The sequence below is a fragment of the Triticum urartu genome, unplaced genomic scaffold (assembly GCF_003073215.2).
Source record: "Triticum urartu cultivar G1812 unplaced genomic scaffold, Tu2.1 TuUngrouped_contig_4848, whole genome shotgun sequence".
Lineage (NCBI taxonomy): Eukaryota > Viridiplantae > Streptophyta > Magnoliopsida > Poales > Poaceae > Triticum > Triticum urartu.
In genome coordinates this window covers 4,040-22,268 of record NW_024115471.1, presented here as the reverse complement: position 1 = coordinate 22,268, position 18,229 = coordinate 4,040, and the positions used below count along the sequence as shown (strand labels likewise).

The 18,229-nt window shown below is 46.7% G+C and overlaps 1 protein-coding gene across 1 annotated transcript; it reads right to left on the bottom strand.

The window, feature by feature from the left end:
• Nucleotides 1-1,061: 1,061 nt before the first annotated feature.
• Nucleotides 1,062-3,411, bottom strand: LOC125528404 (phospholipase A1-II 7-like). Its single transcript, XM_048692888.1, has 2 exons — nt 2,602-3,411; nt 1,062-1,858 (listed from the first exon to the last, which is right to left on the bottom strand). The coding sequence occupies exons 1-2, from the start codon at nt 3,307-3,309 to the stop codon at nt 1,262-1,264; spliced, it is 1,305 nt and encodes a 434-aa protein (XP_048548845.1). The 5' UTR covers nt 3,310-3,411; the 3' UTR covers nt 1,062-1,261.
• Nucleotides 3,412-18,229: the final 14,818 nt, after the last annotated feature.

The window sequence follows — 18,229 nt, the reverse complement described above, 5'->3', positions numbered from 1 at the left end:
TTAAAAGTCCACTCTTTCATAGAAATGAAATTGGAAAAAGTTTGCACATTGCAAGAGAAAAGGGAAAATAAAAAATGAACAAAAAAGAAAGGAAAACGAAAAATAAGAAATAGAGAAGGAAAATAAATCTGGGACAAAACCGTTAAAAACGAGAAAAAAAGAGCAAGAAAAAAGAAAGAAGGAAAGAAGAAAATTGGAAAAAGAAAAGCGGATAGAAGAAAATAATAAGAAAGACGCCTGCAACCATGTTAAGTGATGGTGGCAAGTTGGTTATAGTGTCGCATTTTGAACCAGAAGTTCCTGTCTCGAATCTTGGCACACTCATATTTTTTTGCGATTTAAAGAGATGGTTGGGAAGGCCCAGCGGGCAAGTGTACGGCCTATGCGTATAAATCGAATGGATATTCTAAAAAGAAAAACATACACAACAAAATATGACCATTATGTCCTTTATTATGAAGAGGTATGGGCTAATCTGAACCGTTCTTGTGTTTAGGGGGGTCTACTGAAGTAGAAGTCAAATTAAACAACCTCCTAGTTTTGAAAACTCCCAAGTTGTCCAACCTTGCTATAAACTTCACAAGGCTCTTTACGGACTTAAACTCATGGAACTTTTTTAACAAGGTTCATATGATGAAAGTTAAAAAAGTTCCCCTCGACATTATTGGGGTAAACTTCACAAGGCTCTTTGAATAGGGCATGGTATGAGTGCTTGAAGAGATTCCTTGTTAAAAAAGTTCGAATTGGTATAATTGACTCAACCCTGTTCACTAGGAAGTTTATTAATGGTGAACTCTTTTTGTGTACGTTTAGCAAAGAGTTTGGTAAACTCATGGAAAGCAAGTTTGAAATGTCCATGATGGCACCTTCATCTCTCAAATGAAGTACACCAAGGATATGATCAACAAATTTGGCATGATGAATGCCAAAGATATTATTGGGGTGAACTGGCTTCATCATATTCACGTGTCGCGCATAGTTTATTTAGGAAGGAATTGTCGAGGGGAAGTTGTTTCATCATATTCATGTGTCACACATACTGTATTTTAAGATACTGGGGATGGTTGACAAACCGTAGCCATTATTTAGACCCTTGGTAACGAGTACAATGTCGTGAAACATTCACTTATATTGCATAAAAAGGGAAAGATACTCGGTACGATTGACAAACCGTAGCCGTTATTTAGAAACTTGGTAACGAGTACAATGTCGTGAATCACATCAAGGCCTAATTTACCTTTCAATGGCCGATGTGAGTAACTCAGATGTGCTTGAAATCCTGGAGCGTCCATCGCCCATCTTCCCCCTTGACCATGAACTTGTGTCTAGGGACCCACCAACACGCCGGCACCGGGTGCTCGTCCGTGAGAGCGTCGGCACCCTTGTTCACCAGCGCTATGTCACGATCCACCTCTAGCTTGAACCCTCCGGCACTTCCCTGCTCCCCGGCCACTCCGTGTAGGTAGCACTCGAGATTGTGGAGTGTTCCCACTGTGGCCGGCTTACGCATGTACGGAGATCGGATTGTTCTTATGGTAAGCTCCACGGCCACATCCACGTATCCCAGAGGTGGGTACATGGGCACGACGTCGCCAGCGTTCTGCACATGTAGTGTCTTCAGGTCTGGAAATGAGTTGAACGCCGACCTAAAGAAGCGGCACCCGACGTGAGGGCTCGCAAACACGATAGCAGTCACAGGGAACGACTTAGTGGAGCCCTCGGGTTTGTTGATGCCGCTAGACACCAGGTCAACGGCGTTCAGGGTGGCGACCGACGCACCAAGGCTGTGGCCACAGATGGTGATGCTGACCTCCTCATCCTTGTACAGCTCCACGAGCCTCCTGACCTCCTTGACAACCTGCTTGTGTGTTTACATGCATGGTTAATAATCAACTGATTACATAATTATTATGTGCTATATTCCTTAGGACGCTCAAAAATAAATAGTTTGTTCTAATCAACCAAGTTGCATGGAATGTAAATGTGCAACTACTCAAGTTATAGAAATAAAGAATTTTTAATCGGCTCAGAAATATAGGGTAGGTCTTTTCTTGGGCAAACATACACTCTCAACAACCAGCGCCGGCATTGCTTTCCTTGATGGATAAATTTATCACTTGGATAGGATAACGACTATATACACCATAGCACCTACCCATCCATTATGGGTAACCCATACCTGAATAAGTGCAGCCCATTTTGGACCGTTGTGTTAACTTGCTACCGTGCCATTTTTGAAGGGATCAATTATCTGACGCGCTCATGGAGTGTGGGGATTTTTACGAAAGAAAAGTTCATGAGCGAACGATAGTTGAGGCCCTGACTTGAACTTCAAGATAAGGCATTCTTTTCTATCTTCACAAGATTTAACTTATCTTGGGAACATCACACTGACTTGCTGTGAGCTAGACCGTCGCCTTGCTTCAGTTCACTATGGTCAATCGCTTTGCTTCTTCAGTACAGTCATTGTTTAGTAGATTATTGTAGGTAAGCTGTTGTCATTTTCTATGTTAGAACTGGAATGGAATGGAAGTATAATGTCCGGTTAGATCGACTAGACGTACCAAAGCCCTACTCTGGCGCTGTGGCACGTTACTTTACCTGATCTCTGGCGCTGGTCTTGGTGAACTCGGAGCTCTTGTTGCTTGACGTGTACATGGACAGGAACCCATGGTGCACGACGGCAAGGCGGTGCTGGCTCGCCGCGGAGCCCAGCACGGGCGCGGCGGGCACGGGCGCGAAGTCGAGGTCGTTGACCCACTCCATGTTCTGGACGGTGCCGCGCCACGCCACAACGATGTCCCGCCTCCCGAGCGCGGCGGCGCCCTCGTCCGTGGCCACGGCCACGTACCCCATCCAGTTGGACTCCCGGCTCCAGACGTCCGGCAGCGACGGCAGCGGCAGCAGGAGGAAGGAGCTCGGGAGTGGCAGCGACGAGGTGGCGTAGATGAACTTGGTGACCTCGTAGTTGTTGCCGTGGTGGGGCACCCCCACGCCGGCGAGCAGGTCCTCGTAGCCGTAGAAGCACGCGCCGCAGTGCGGGGAGCGCCTCTCCGTGTTGAAGGCGTCGTAGGCGGCCTGCACCATCTCGCCGTAGGAGATGATGCTGGAGCGGAGGTGCGGGTCCAGAGGGTCCAGGAGGCCCTTCCACGAGTTCTCGCCGTGGAGCTCGCGCCACCTGCTGGCCACGGTTCCGAGAACAGGCGCCGGCGCCGACGACGTCGTGTCGTCGCCGCGCGGTTTCTCTCGGCCGTTCAGCCTGCTGGCTATGTCTCCAACGATTGGCAGCGGGATCGGGAGGAACGACATGGCGAGCGGGTGTTAAATTCGAGGGACCTTATCGATCGATCGGCTGCGTACCAGTGAGTTTGGCTCTGTTGGCTACACTCTTGCTAGTGTTGTGGCCTCTTTGCTTCAGCTTGGGCGTCTACTTATAGGACGTTTCCGCGTGAACCCATGTGGCCTCCAATATTATTTCATTTCTTCCCAGTTTTGCTGCCAACCACCGGACTGTAAATTTACTCGGAGTTCATTCAAAAAGATTATTTTCCTTAGAAGTAAGTGACGATTCCTTTTGCCCTCATGCATGCTGACTGGCATATGTTTTTTTTAAGGAATCACCGGGCTCAAAGCAGTCAATTTTTTTTACGGAAATGGTAACTTGCAACCGTCAGCTGTGGGCGATTTTGCAGCAACCCCGCAGTTTGCCGTCGGTTTCGTTTGCGCGAATCTTGACGCAGAATCGGAGCCCCGTCAAATTTTTATAGTAGTTCGTTGTGTGATAAATGACAGCGAACTTATTTGTTAGCGACCTTTCTGTGCGAACAAGTGATAGTCGAAGGCCTAGCCCACCACAAGCCCAGTGACCCATGGAGTATATATTTCAGAGAGAACAAAGGGAGCAAGCTATCCTGGCTTGGATTAGACTCGGTGGTGATGGCTTGTAATCTTCTTCGTACCCTATCGCATGTTCATCTTCCCTAAATGTATCCCATCCCCTGTATCCTTGCCATTAACACAGAGAGAACTAGGGTGCCCCTTACACGTGGTATCAGATTCAGGCGGACTATTTTTTATTGTGACTATAATATTTATCTTGGTGCCCATGGGCTGAACGATTTCATGTGATCCTCGTGGCTATACGTCCGAACTATGCAGCTCAAAAATGGTGGACTGCTCCTCCAAGTTGTTTTGAACAATTTTAGTGGCCACTAACACTCTTGGCATGTGCACCTCGGATCAGGTTTGGAGCATGGGCCATGGGTGCAACAAAGTCCTCCATTTGCTGCGAACAAGCTTCTTTTCGTGGAGGGAGGAGTGCCATGCTCCAAGCGGTCTTTTCTGACCATATTCTTCTTGGTTGTAGCTGCTACATTCATGAAGCTCACTACTATGAATAAGACAGTACTGACCTCGGACCCTACACTGACGACTACCACAACAAACCAAACAAGATCAAAGAACTTCATAGTCCATGGGACCCAGGCGAGTCAGCCCTTCAATCTCCTTCAAAGATCCATCTTGGGAACAAGTAGAGTTTCAAGGAGGGGGGAGTGTTAGAAGTTGCTCATAGACAAGAAATGATGATCTTTTGCCAAAGACGCTTTTGTTGCTGCTTCGACCACGCCTACTATTACTTTGATCAAGTCCATGTCGACAACCACTAGTGCCTCGACACCTCCCTCGAGGAAGTCCCCAGTGGCCAAGACTACTACATCAAGAATTTCTTTGATCTCGTGCAAGTCGACATCAACCATGGTTAGTACTGCAACGACTACCATGGTGATTTCGGCACAGCGAGGGATCTTCAAGCTCCATGGGATCCTGAAAGCTCTTTGGTGGCAACGGCTTGGGGACAAGCCATGTTTCAAGAAGGGAGGGGTTTTAGCGACCTTCTTGTGCGACCGAGTGATAGTCCAAAGGCCTACCCCACCACAAGCCGCAACGACACATGGACTATATATTCCAGAGATAACCATACGAACAAGCTATATTGGCTTGAATCAGAACTGGTGGATGTGGTTTCTAATCTTTTTCCTCCCCTCTCACGAGTTCATCTTCTTCCCCAAATGTATCTTCTCCTAGGTACTCGTCGACGCTAACACAAAGAGACTAGAGTGCCCCTTACAGTATTAGAGAATCAAAACACTATACACAACGTAGTGGTAGACGACGTGCAAACTCACCCAGGAGGCCTTAGATTGAGTCCTAGGCTCCCCCATTTTTCAACAAATGGCATTTTTTGTAGAAAAATTGTTCATGGTAGTTTTATAATGTTTTTGAACTACGTCACATGGCATTTTTTTAATTAAGAGATGGCATTTTTAATTTATTAAGAGATGTAATTTTTCATTTTATTAAGAGGTGGCATTTTAATATTAAAAGATGGCATTTATATTATTAAGGGATGTCATTTTTATATTAAGGGATGGAAATTTTTATATAAATAGATGGCGTTTTTGGTTATTAGGAGATGAAATTTTTATCTTTTGTATTAAGATATAGCATTATTCTAATTTTTTTTATTTAAGAGGTGGCATTTTTCTATATTTTTTATTAAGAGATGACATTTTTATTTAAGAGATGATATTTTTTATTAAGAGATGGCAGTTTTAAGAGATGACATTTTCCTATTAAGAGATTCCTTTTGTAGGTGCGTGGCATTTTTTTAATAACATGGCAATTTTATATAAAAAGGAAACATCTAAATGGGTCTTTTGGGTCAATGGGGGGTCGCCCCGGCCTGCCACCCAGCGAATGATGGAAAACGACCACTGGGAGCTCCTGCCCCTAGCGAACGAATCGATCACTAGGGGTCCTCCCCAGCAACCCGTCGCAAGATAAGGGCCTCCTTTTAGGGATTGCAAGATCATGCCAATACGGCAATGCACGAGGAGAGATAGTCTCACCAAGATAGGACAACAAGCTTATCGAACCATCCTTAAACCGAAGGGTTAAAAGGTCAAAATGGAAATATATAAATATTCCTAATGGCGACTAGACTGTAGGGTGATCAATGTTTCTAGAGAGACTTTAGCATTTTTAGAACCAAATCACATATCATCCACAAGACAGAGAGTAAAGTCTCATGTTAAGTGGAGTCCTCGAGGTTGGATGGACTAAGGGTTTAGATTATCTACAACTTGACCTCTCAAACCTTGTATATATGTTTGGTCGGACGTCCTGGTCACTACCCAGTCACAAATTTGCCACCCCAATGGACCCCTCAAACATGTCCTATATGTTCAGGCTATCCAGCACACCAGAAACCATCCCATATGTGAGACGGATACGTGGGCGCCCAGATGCGCCCGCCACATCAAATTGATGAGTAGGGCCCACACCAAAACCCATTTGTCCAACAAGCATCTCCTATGGTTCAGTGAGGAGGCATTTATGGAGCTGCTCCGGTGCATCACCCGAGGGACCAAATCCAGCTATTTAAGCCGGACAATGAGGCAACCCTAGCATGTACCCACCCCCTGGTGTGCGTTTTCGCTGCTCCCTCCTCCTTTTCTACTTTCATTCCTAGCTCGTCGTCCGTCATGGTCCGACAGAAGATACACATTATAAGATGCTCACGCCCGAGTATCCAGTGGAAATCCAAGCTAAGATGCGCATTGCGGAGGAGGGCGATGTATCATGGAGTTTAGGTGTCCTAGGGTGTGTCATGCCAATTCTTCAGGTCCTCATATGCTACCTTTCGGTAGCATAGTTGTTTTTTCTTTTTTTTGCCTTTGGCATTTTCTAGTGTGATTTTTATTGTCCAATTATCTCGATTTTTTTTGTAAGAGTGCTTCCTCACCGCCTTGTATTGGTTGGTCATGTACTTTGATTTGCTCTTTATTTATAAAACGAGGCGAGAGCCTGTTTCGAAGGAGAATATATTTCAAAAGGGCATATAATATATATGTTGACTATGCTTCAATAAGCTTCGGATATAGAGGGATGTTTCATCATCTTGTGGCCATGAATGAGTAATTTTGTGCAAAAGTCGTTGTTGCTTGGAATCATACAAGCATGCAACAATAAGCTGGCCTGGGTTGTAGATTTATGAATAAAGACTTTTTAATGATTAACCCATGTATGTGTCTAGGGATGGACACAAAGTTGTACCCATTAAGCTCGTAGCTTGCGGTTTAATGAACCAAGCCAATCATTGGCTTTAGCTCATTAAACCTAATGCATTTGATAAATGAGGTAATGCATTTCTCGAGCAACTCGTTAAGATCGCTAATACTCCCTCCTATTAGCCCCCTTGAATTTTGAGCCTAAGTTTGATTAGAAATGTTATTAACCAAATATGAATTGTATTCTATAGAAAGTGTGTCATTGTATTCGTATTCGAAAAAGATTCAAATAATATCTTTTTGGCATATAATTCATAATGCATTCAGCAAAGTTAGGCTAAAATTTTGAGGGAGGGCATATAAACTTGGACGTGGAAAGTACAACACAAGACATATCATATCAATCCATCTAATCGACCCAACCAGCCCGCAAGAGGTAACAACTAGCGCACCTCCTCAAAATAGGTCTTCACCCCACTTTATAAATAAAGGCACACGGCCAAATGATACAAGTTAATGATGAAGCCCTCTTACAAAGCATATCAAAAAGAAAATCGGGCATAGAAATTGTACCATAAAAAGTGCACAAGTCCACTTCAAACGCCACAACTACGATGTCCAGCATGAGCTCATGAGTGCTTGAAGATGACGCCAAACCACGGCCTAAGGCAACCGAGCATCACGATGACAACCCCGGGAGTGTAACGACGCAAAGTGTCACCGCCGCCAGGTCTGAAGTGACCGACATGGGTTTTCACCCAGAGGCTTGGCACGAGGAGAATTGTGACAACATCCCCAAGAAGAAAAAGTATGCCTATGAGCGTCACCACCGTCGGCACTAAAGCATTTTGCTCAGGACTCACTTGTTCCACAAAAAATCACAAATGTTCACTACACACTTCTATTCTTGTAGATTTTGTTGGGCCTTCAAGTGCGAAGGATTGTAGGATAGCAACAACGTCCCTGAAGTGGATAACCTAAGGTTTATCAGTTCGTATGAGGCATAGGTTGAAAGTTTACTCTCTAAAGAAACCCTGCAACCAAGATACAAGTAGTCTCTTGTGTCAATTGTATATGTGCACTAGATCGGCGAAGAGATTGATAAATTTGATGATAGATTGATAGTTTGGATAGTAACAATATTTTATTTTTTTGGAATAAACATATCAAGGTCATAGCAACATCAAGCTCAGAACATGCAAGGTGGTAGGCATCAAACCCTATCAAATCCGACATCTATTACATAGGAAATCTCATACACCACATGTTCCTACAAAGAAATTACTCACACATGAGTGTGGAGATCATGATGGCAGTGAAAAAGAAGAGGTTGCTGCTGATGATGGCGAAGAATCCCCCCTCCGGAGGCCAGATCAGCTTCTAGACAGCCCTCTGGGAAGGTGAACTATGCTGACGACAACTCTGTGTCGCGAAAAATTCCAGAAAGAATTTATATTGAATGTTTTTTCTTTGGGGGCTAAATATAGGCGTCGGGAGGCGGTGCAGCAGAGTCATGTGGGTCCCATGCGGCCACAGCATGCAGCCGAGGGTTGCCGCATGTGCCACAAAAGCACCCCTGGCTCCATCTTCTTGCTTTGTGGTTCTTTTCAAAAGAATTTCTGTATTTTTATGATTTATTAGACACCATTTCTCCATAAAAGATAAACACCATGAAAAACTTGTTGAAAACAACTTCAGTCCGAATTAGTTTTACTCAAATTATGCAAGTTAGAGGGCAAAAACATAGCAAAAGTGCTTGAAAAGTCGTTACATTTGAGACATATCATGGATCTCCATCGACAAGAAAAGAGTACGCGGCAGGAAAAATCCACGTAAAAATATTTCTAGGAGTTTTGAAGTATATATATAGAGAGAGGGAAGGACGTTGTGAGGCATGTTCATGGGGTAGGGGCACGTGGCCTCTCCTCGCGGCGAGCACCTAGGGTGCAAGGGCCACCTGCGTGGAGGCCTTGGCCCACCCCTCCGGCAGGTCTTTGGGCCATGGTGACCTCATGGTGTTAAAACTTCACAAATTTTATTTATTTATTTATTTATTTTGTTCATGAAAAATATTATTTCTACAAATTCCAAAAAATATGCAGAAAACAACAACCAACATTCTGGATTAATAGGTTGGTGCAATGTATAAAAATCTGACAAAACTATGCAAGAATGATATAAAAGGAGCATGGACATAGCGAAAATTATTGATATGTTTGAGATGTGTCAAGTACCTAGGCTACAGAGCCCACTGCGAGGCAAGACACCCCTAGTTCATGCCCCCGAATCCAAATTTGAGCACCGCCACTATCACTAGGAGAGAAGGAGCCAAGTACACCCGCCTTGCACCCCTTGCCGCCCACACGACCAAGGAATGCAGCCACCACCGCATCCATGATGATCACTCGAGAGCCAACCAGGTGGACCGCCACCCGAGATCACCGTCCTAACATCAAGGACCGTAACCCCGGGCCCGTGCATGACCATCAACTACTAGACCACGAGCGCCGAAAGACACCCCCGAAGCCTGACAGGGGCACAACCCGACCTTAGCCCACGGTCTTGCCAGGTGAGCCCAAGACCGTCGACGATCCCCTTCATATCATGCTGGCTCGGGATGACGGATCTCACCAGCGGTAGAACCCTCGCCAATGGGCGAGTGGCGACAGAACCCTCCTAGTAGAGAGGTCACACACCACCCTAGATTTGGGGTTGCTGCCAGCCCCGCGACCACACCTTCCTCGAACGACAGCGCACCTCCGACTACGATGTCCAGCAGTGATGAGTGGTTAGGGTTAGGGAGGAAGAGGAAGAGGAGAAGGGAAGCACCACACACGGTCGAGAAGGGGAGGTTGAGGGGAGTCATCGTGCCAGTGCCAGCCCACCATTCTGACTGACGACCCCGTCGTGAAGCCCGACAGCCACGTGGCCACGCCCATGAGGACAGACCCCGTTGTGGACATAGTACACAAGCACTCACTAATTTGCAACATTTTAACCGAAGTAAAATGTGGTAATGCATGTTAAACATTGTAATTGTTCTGTTAGCTAGGGCGTCGCGTGTGTGTTGTAATCTGTTAGGATAGGTTAGGTTGTTGAGATATGATCCTATAGTTAGCTTGGAGATCAATCCACACCTAACCTAAACCCTAACCCCCTGTAAGCCGCCGGCCTCTTGGCCCTTTATTAACACGCAACGCGCCCCTGCATTGTGCATGCGCTTCCAGCGATTCTCACATGGTATACAGAGCCTAGTTCTTCCATCTCATCTAGGTTATGTCATCTTCCTCCTCCTCCCTCGCCATGGCCATGCCTTCGCTTGCTTCACTCGGCCACACCATCACCGAGAAGCTGACGCGTGACAACTTCCTGGTGTGGAAGGTTCAAGTCCTCCCGCACGTCAAGGCCGCGGCGATGATGGGTTACCTTGATGGCTCGACGAAGGAACCCGCTGCCGTCATCGTCACCGAGAAGGAAACCAACGGGGAGAAGGAGACCATTGAGATACCCAATCCAGAGCATGCGATCTGGGTGACTCAAGACCAACAGGTGCTTACTTTTCTGCTTGCATCGTTGTCTCGCGAAGTGCTCATGCAGGTGTCCAACCACACCACGGCCGCGGGCGTCTGGCAAGCTCTGGTAGAAAGCTTCTCCACGCAGTCCAGGGCGCGCCAGATCCAGCTCTGCTCGGCCATCGGCAACGCCCACAAGGGTGATCTCTCTGCTTCCGCTTACTTCACGAAGATGAAGGGACTGGCGGACGAACTCGCTGCTGCAGGAAAGCCCCTGGACGAGGACGACGTCGTCTCGCACATCCTCGAGGGACTCATGCACGAGCCCGACTACAACGGCTTTGTCACCTCCATCTCCATGCGCGCTGCCACCGATCGGCCGATCGGTCTCAGCGAACTCTTTTTGCTCCTGCTGTCTGCGGAGGCCCGGATCGCTGCCCAGCATGCTGCCTACACCGCTCATCACTCTGCCAACCTAGCTGCAAAGGGTGGTCAGGGCGGTTATGGCTGCGGACGCGGCGGTCAGGGCGGCGGACGCGGTGGTTACGGCAGCGGCAACTACTCCGACAACTCAGGGCATGGTGGCGGAGGTGGTGCGCCGCGTCAACAGGGAGGTGATCACGGTGACCGCGGTGACCGTGAACGCTGCCAAATCTGCAAGGAAGAGGGCCACGGTGCGTGGCGCTGCAAGAAACGGTTCGAAAAAAGCTTCAACAATAATGTCCGCAACCCTGCTGGCAGTGGCGGTGGTGGTGGACGCGGCAATGGTGGGCGCGGTGGCGGCGGCGGGGGCGGCAACTCTCTGGCGGGGGCGGGGGCGGCAACTCTCGCGCTGCTCATTCTGCCCACTCCTATGGCGTGGATACTAACTGGTATCTGGATACTGGTGCCACGGACCATGTCACAGGTGAACTGGAGAAGCTAGCTCTCCACGATCGCTACACTGGCACCGACCAAATCCACACGGCTAGTGGTCAAGGTATGGATATAGAGCATATCGGTTATTCAGTACTATCTACTCCCTCCGGTTCCTTGCACTTGAAAAATATTCTCCATGCTCCTAGTGCCAATCAAAGCCTTCTTTCTGCCTATAATCTTATGCGTGATAATGATGTCTTTATTGAACTTCACCCGGAATTCTTTCTTGTTAAGGATCAGGCTACCCGGAAAACAATTCTGCAAAACAAGAGTAGATGGGGGTTATTCCCCGTGACCGGACGGCAAAGTGCCCCTCAACGTCAAGTCCTTGCTGCCATCAAGCCATCCACCTCGCGGTGGCGGTGGCACAAGCGCCTAGGGCATCCCACTCTTCCGGTAGTCCAAAAGATTCTCCGTGACTTCAATCTTCCTGTCTCCAATAAACAAGATCATCTTCTGGTGTGTGATGCATGTCAGATGGCCAAGAGCCATCAGCTACCGTATTCTCGTTCAACTAGTGAGTCTACAGCTCCTTTAGAGCTTGTTTTTTCAGATGTTTGGGGTCCTGGACCCGTCTCTGTAGGAAGACAGAAATACTATGTCAGTTTTATTGATGATTTGAGCAAGTTTAGCCGGCTATATTTGCTCAAAAATAAATCTGATGTCTTTGAGAAATTTCGTCTCTTCCAAACTCATGTTGAACGTCTCTTTGATCGCAAGATTATTGCCATGCAAACCGATTGGGGTGGGGAGTACCAACGGTTGAACTCTTTTTTGAACGCATTGGCATCACACACCATGTTTCTTGCCCACATGCTCATCAACAGAACGGCTCCGCGGAGTGAAAACATAGACACATAGTGGAAGTTGGTCTCTCTCTACTTGCTCATGCTTTCATGCCGCTCAAATTTTGGGACGAAGCGTTCCTCACGGCTGTCTATCTCATTAATCGCATACCTAGTAGAGTTATCAAGAACCAATCTCCACTAGAAAAATTATTCGGCACTAAACCCAACTATTCTTTTCTCCGCATCTTTGGTTGTGCTGTGTGGCCTAACTTGCGTCCTTTCAATAAACACAAATTCGAGTTTCGGTCCAAGCAATGTGCTTTTTTAGGATACAATACTCTTCATAAGGGTTATAAGTGCCTCGATATTGCTTCTGGTCGTGTCTATGTTTCCCGTGATGTTGTCTTTGATGAGCAAGTTTTCCCTTTCGCCAAACTCCACTCCAACGCCGGCGCCCAACTTCGCAAGGAGTTACTACTCTTGCCATCTCACCTCTTACCGTCTCCTAGCTTTGGTCAAGGGGGAGTTGATTTTACTGCTGATCATATGCCTATGCCTAATGCCAATAACCCAGCTGAAAGTGTGCAGGAAACAGAGCAGGAAAATATTGCAATTTTTGGCGAAAACTCGTATGATTTTATGCAGCCAACAGGAAGCTCCACAGAAGATCCACAGGATCTCTCGGGATCTGTTGCCGCAGCGATTCCAGGCGAATCCACCGCGGGATCAGTGCCCTCTGACGCGGCAGGCGAATCCGCACCGGGATCCGCGTGGTTAGGCGAGCGGCCAGGCGGACCAGCCTCCCGCCCCGCCCCTCCCGAGGCCCGCCAGGGTGGCTGTCTTCCATCGCCGGCCACCCCGGATCCGTCTGCTTCTCTACAAGGAGCGGATTCAGGATCTTCTGCGCCCGCGTCTGCCTCTTCCGACTCCGCTATCTCATCTACGCCCAACCGTCTTCAGTTCTAGCACGCTCGGCCAGCTCCATCTCCTCCCGCCTGTCCCCGTACTCGGTCGCAAAGTGGTATTGCTAAACCCAAGGTTTATAATGATGGGTGTGTTCGTTGGGGCTCTTTCTGTGCCACAGGAGAACCGAAGACGTTGCAAGATGCTCTGGGAGATCCCAAGTGGAGACAAGCCATGGATGAAGAATTTTCTGCTCTTATTGAGAATAACACGCGGTGCCTGGTGCCTCCAGTTAGGGGGAGGAATGTCATTGACTGCAAATGGGTGTACAAGGTCAAGCGGAAATCTGATGGCACCATTGACAGGTATAAGGCACGTCTTGTGGTCAAAGGTTTCAAGCAAAGGTACGGAATTGATTATGAGGACACCTTTAGCCCCGTGGTCAAAGCTGCTACTATCAGGTTAATTCTTCCAGTTGCAGTATCTCAAAATTGGTGCATGCGACAACTAGATGTTAAGAACGCGTTTTTAAATGGTGTTCTGGAAGAAGCAGTGTTTATGAAGCAGCCTCCTGGGTATGAAAGTTCCGTTTTGCCACGACATGTCTGCAAGCTTGATAAAGCAATTTATGGCTTGAAACAAGCACCTCGAGCTTGGTACTATCATTTGTATTCCAAGTTGCAGTCTCTTGGGTTTTCTGTCTCTAAGGGAGACACTTCATTGTTCTTTTACCATCGACATGGAATAACTATCTTTATGCTTATTAAGTCGATGATATTATTGTCACCAGCTCCTCCACTAGAGCAGTCGATGCACTCCTTAAGGATTTGTGCATGGATTTTGCGCTCAAGGATTTGGGCAGTCTTCATTTTTTCTTTGGGATTGAGGTAAAGCGTGTTGCTAGTGGAATTGTTCTGTCTCAAGAAAAATATGTCCAAGATATCCTGGAGCGAGTGGGCATGAAAGGCTGCAAGCCTTCTCCAACTCCTTTGTCTACCTTAGAGAAGTTGTCTCTTTATGATGGTTCGAAACTTGGAGCTGAGGACTCCACCAGGTACAGGAGTGTTGTAGGAGCTTTGCAGTACTTAACTTTAACTAGGCCAGATATTTGTTTCTCAGTTAACAAAGTTTGTCAGTTCCTGCATGCTCCCACTAGTACTCACTGGACAGCTGTGAAAAGAATTCTGAGGTACCTTCAGGCAACCAAGAGTCATGGTCTCAAACTTGCTAAGTCAAATTCTACGCTTGTTAGTGCCTTTTCAGATGCAGACTGGGCAGGTTGTCCTGATGACCGGAGATCTACTGGAGGCTTTGCAGTGATTTTTGGTGGTAACTTGATTTTCTGGAGTGCACGCAAGCAAGCTACTGTGTCCAGATCAAGTGCTGAAGCTGAGTACAAGGCCTTAGCAAATGCCACTGCTGAGATAATTTGGGTACAGAATCTGTTAACAGAGTTAGGCATTCGTCACCCATCTGCAGCTTCTCTTTGGTGTGATAATCTTGGTGCTACTTATCTCTCTGCCAACCCAGTTTTTCATGCTAGGACAAAGCACATTGAGATTGATTATCACTTTGTTCGTGAGAGGGTTGCCAATAAGCTTCTGGACATTCGGTTTGTTCCCACTGGTATCAAGTAGCGGATGGTTTCACTAAACCACTATCATTGCAGCAGCTGGAGGTTTTTAGACGCAATCTCAACTTAGATAGTTGTGATTGAGGGGGAGTGTTAAACATTGTAATTGTTCTGTTAGCTAGGGCGTGGCGTGTGTGTTGTAATATGTTAGGATAGGTTAGGTTGTTGAGATATGATCCTATAGTTAGCTTGGAGATCAATTCACACCTAACCTAAACCCTAACCCCCTGTAAGCCGCCGGCCTCTTGGCCCTTTATTAACACGCAACGCGCCTCTGCATTGTGCATGCGCTTCCAACGATTCTCACAATGCATATTGACAAGCACTCATTAGTATTTACGAGTTTCAAACAAACAAAACCGGGCAGACTTTTTCGGTCATTAAGCTTATCTAGCTTAATAATGAGCGAGCAGCTTGTCAATCATCCCTGCTCGATCGGATAAAAGTCTACATCTACTCCCGACACTGCTCCTTACCACGTGCAGTGCAACTACGTACTACCAGCAGCAGCATCTTTCCACCTTGCCGAAGCTCCTACCGGCTGCAGGAAAAATTCTTTTCAAAACAAAGAACTCGTACGGGCTGCTGCGTATAACGCGGAAAAACGTCAGATCAGTTGCAATCGGCAGATCTCCTTCTATTGTGTGAGAAACGTGTGCTGGTAGATTATTATTATTTTGAAATTACGTGTGCTGGTAGCTTGTTGGTACTGTATTAGGGAGTGCTTTCGCGTGGTCAAAGCGACAAATTTAGCACTGTGTGTGACCACCGCTCCACCATGGCTTCGTCCTTGTCTGCCCAACGTGGTGCACGCGGCCACACGTCCGGCTCGGGTTGCTGTCTGCTTTATGCATGGCGTCGTGATTACTGAATGAATAGTTAGCCACGCCACCAATCGTGTCTTAAATAAGAAATCGCGCACGTTGGCAGGATACGCATCTCGTCATCTCGTCTTGTCGGTCGCTAACATGGGGATGAAGATAAGTACGTTTGATCTCTCTAGTTACTGTATATAATTTGAGAGAATTACCGCCGTTTACATGTGGCGGTAAAAACGCCCCTTCGTAAGGATTGAAGATGGTGCAGGGACTCGGTGATGCAGATCCATCCCGCGTAGTCCCGCCAGCACGAGCATGTGAGCAGGACCATTGCCCATTGCGCAGGCATTCATGCTCAGGACCCAACATATCTCCAATCACGTGGCACACGTTGCAACCAGCTACCGAAATTTATAACTGGTCGATGGCAATACCAAAAATTGCCATCTTTCCTCTAACCATGCCTACATGTAGAGTTCTTTTGCAGCTCTGCACTGGACAGCAGCACGACGCATTTCACAAGCGTAGAGGTGAAAGGGGGAGTGCATGCTTTGCTTAAAACTTTTAGATCCCGAAAAGAAAAACGTTTAGAAGCACATGATAAAGTGTATCCTGGTTCTCCAGGCCGTCCTGGCCACTGGACATCGTGAGCAACTACGATGCCGGGTGCAAGATGTGCGTCCAGGCTCAAAGCTGGTCTGTCAAGAAGTTCCGGTGCGATGACATGCACACCGACGCCGGCGATGGCTCCTGCGGTGCGGCCCACTGTGCAAGACTGCGAGTACTGGTTAATCAAGCAGCAGTCCTGTTACTGCTGGCCGTGACGTAGCACTGCATGAGTAAACAAATGCTACAGTCAGTAATGTTTTCTATGCTTGGCCGTGTCGTACCACGTTTGGCTCGTGGTGCTCTCTGTTTGAGCATCTCTCTAATAAGAGCCCAAAAATAGAGCACCAAAAACTGCTTGGAGCAATTTTGCAATATCAAAGACGTCAAGCTCCAAAAATAGGGCACTTTCAAACATACAAACAACTTTTTTTGCAAGCGCATTGCATAGATTACTTCAAAACAAACATCCAAACATTACAACGATTTAAAACCTAAATATAAAGTTCATCCTACTACTTGATCAAACATAAAGACCACCACTACTCTACTCGTCTAAGAACGACACATAGTCGGTGCCGACAGAACTCCAATACGCGAGGGTCCCCTCCTCAAAGGAGTTCATCTCCTTCTCCTCCTCTCCCTGACTTGAGGTTGATCGCCGTGAAGGGGCCAACCCCGTCCACCTCCTTCTTCTCATGGTCTCGCTTCCAGAAGAATTCCGGCTCGTACTGACCAAACTGCGAATTCTCCCTCACGAATCTCGCCATAGACTCTACATCGTTCTTGCGGGGAACAATGTGTATGTCCTTATTCTCCTCCTCATTGACCAGCACAATGGTCACTGGTGGACAAATGAACTCCGCATCCTCTAGGGATGCGATCTTCGGGAACTTCATCTCCTCTTGTGACCAGCCGAACCGTGAAGCAGCGATGTCACAGGCTTGTGTTGTGAGATGGAATGTTTTGAATGTGTCGAGACCGTAGCGACAGTTGTGACACTGGAACTCCACGCTGAAGCAGTCGAAGCCCACGACTGCACCCGTTGAAGCCCATCTTTCTCTTTCTCTTGAGCTTCGGCAGAATGGCGGCGTTGTGGGTGCGACGAGGCGCGGCGACGAGGACGAGATGGCGGAGTGCCTGATTCGACCGGCATGTGCTCTATTCGTGGAGTAATTTTCCTTGGCACCTATTGGAGCAGTGTTTTTTTATGCCCCTCGTGTTGTATAAAACGGTTGTGCTCTATTATATGGCACATATTGAAGATACTCGTGATTTTCTATGTAGCAACTAGCGGTCCCACCTTGCAGTTCCACCTTTGAACGAGGGTGCGGATTACACGAACCACTGAACGTCGATGCCCAATACTATTGAATAAAGGCCCACATAAGTTCATATAAATTAAAAAAGATTCAAGGGGTAAACAAATATTGAGATCTTGCATCTATTTGCCGCCTTTAACGCCCGTTATAGTCTTTTCCATAAAAGCAGCACAACCCCCTCCTTCGATTCGTGTAGAATGGGCGGTGCGACATTTTGTCATGAGTGGGAAGCTCCTCGTTTTGGAAACTACCAGAAGCTTCCGATTGGTTTTCCATTTTTCTTTTCCGGTTTTATGGACGATTTTTATTTGTTTTTTCCTATCTTTTTTCATTTCTTCTTATTTTTCTCTTTTCTTTTATTTCATTTCATTTTTCTTTTCTATTTTTATTTCTTAAATATGTAAACAATTTTCAAATCCATGAATTTGTTCGTGACATTTTTTAAATGCGTTATTCTTGAATTTTTTGAACGTTTTTTCTTATCCATTAACTCTTTTCTCACAATTAAGTGAACCTTTTCAAATACATACTACTTTAATTCGTGATTTTTTTCAAAATCGATGAAAATTTTCCAAATTTTCAAAAAAACTAACTTCCATGAACTTTTTCCCAGATTGTGTGGACTTTTTTCGTCAAACTTTTTTATTTCATGAAATGTT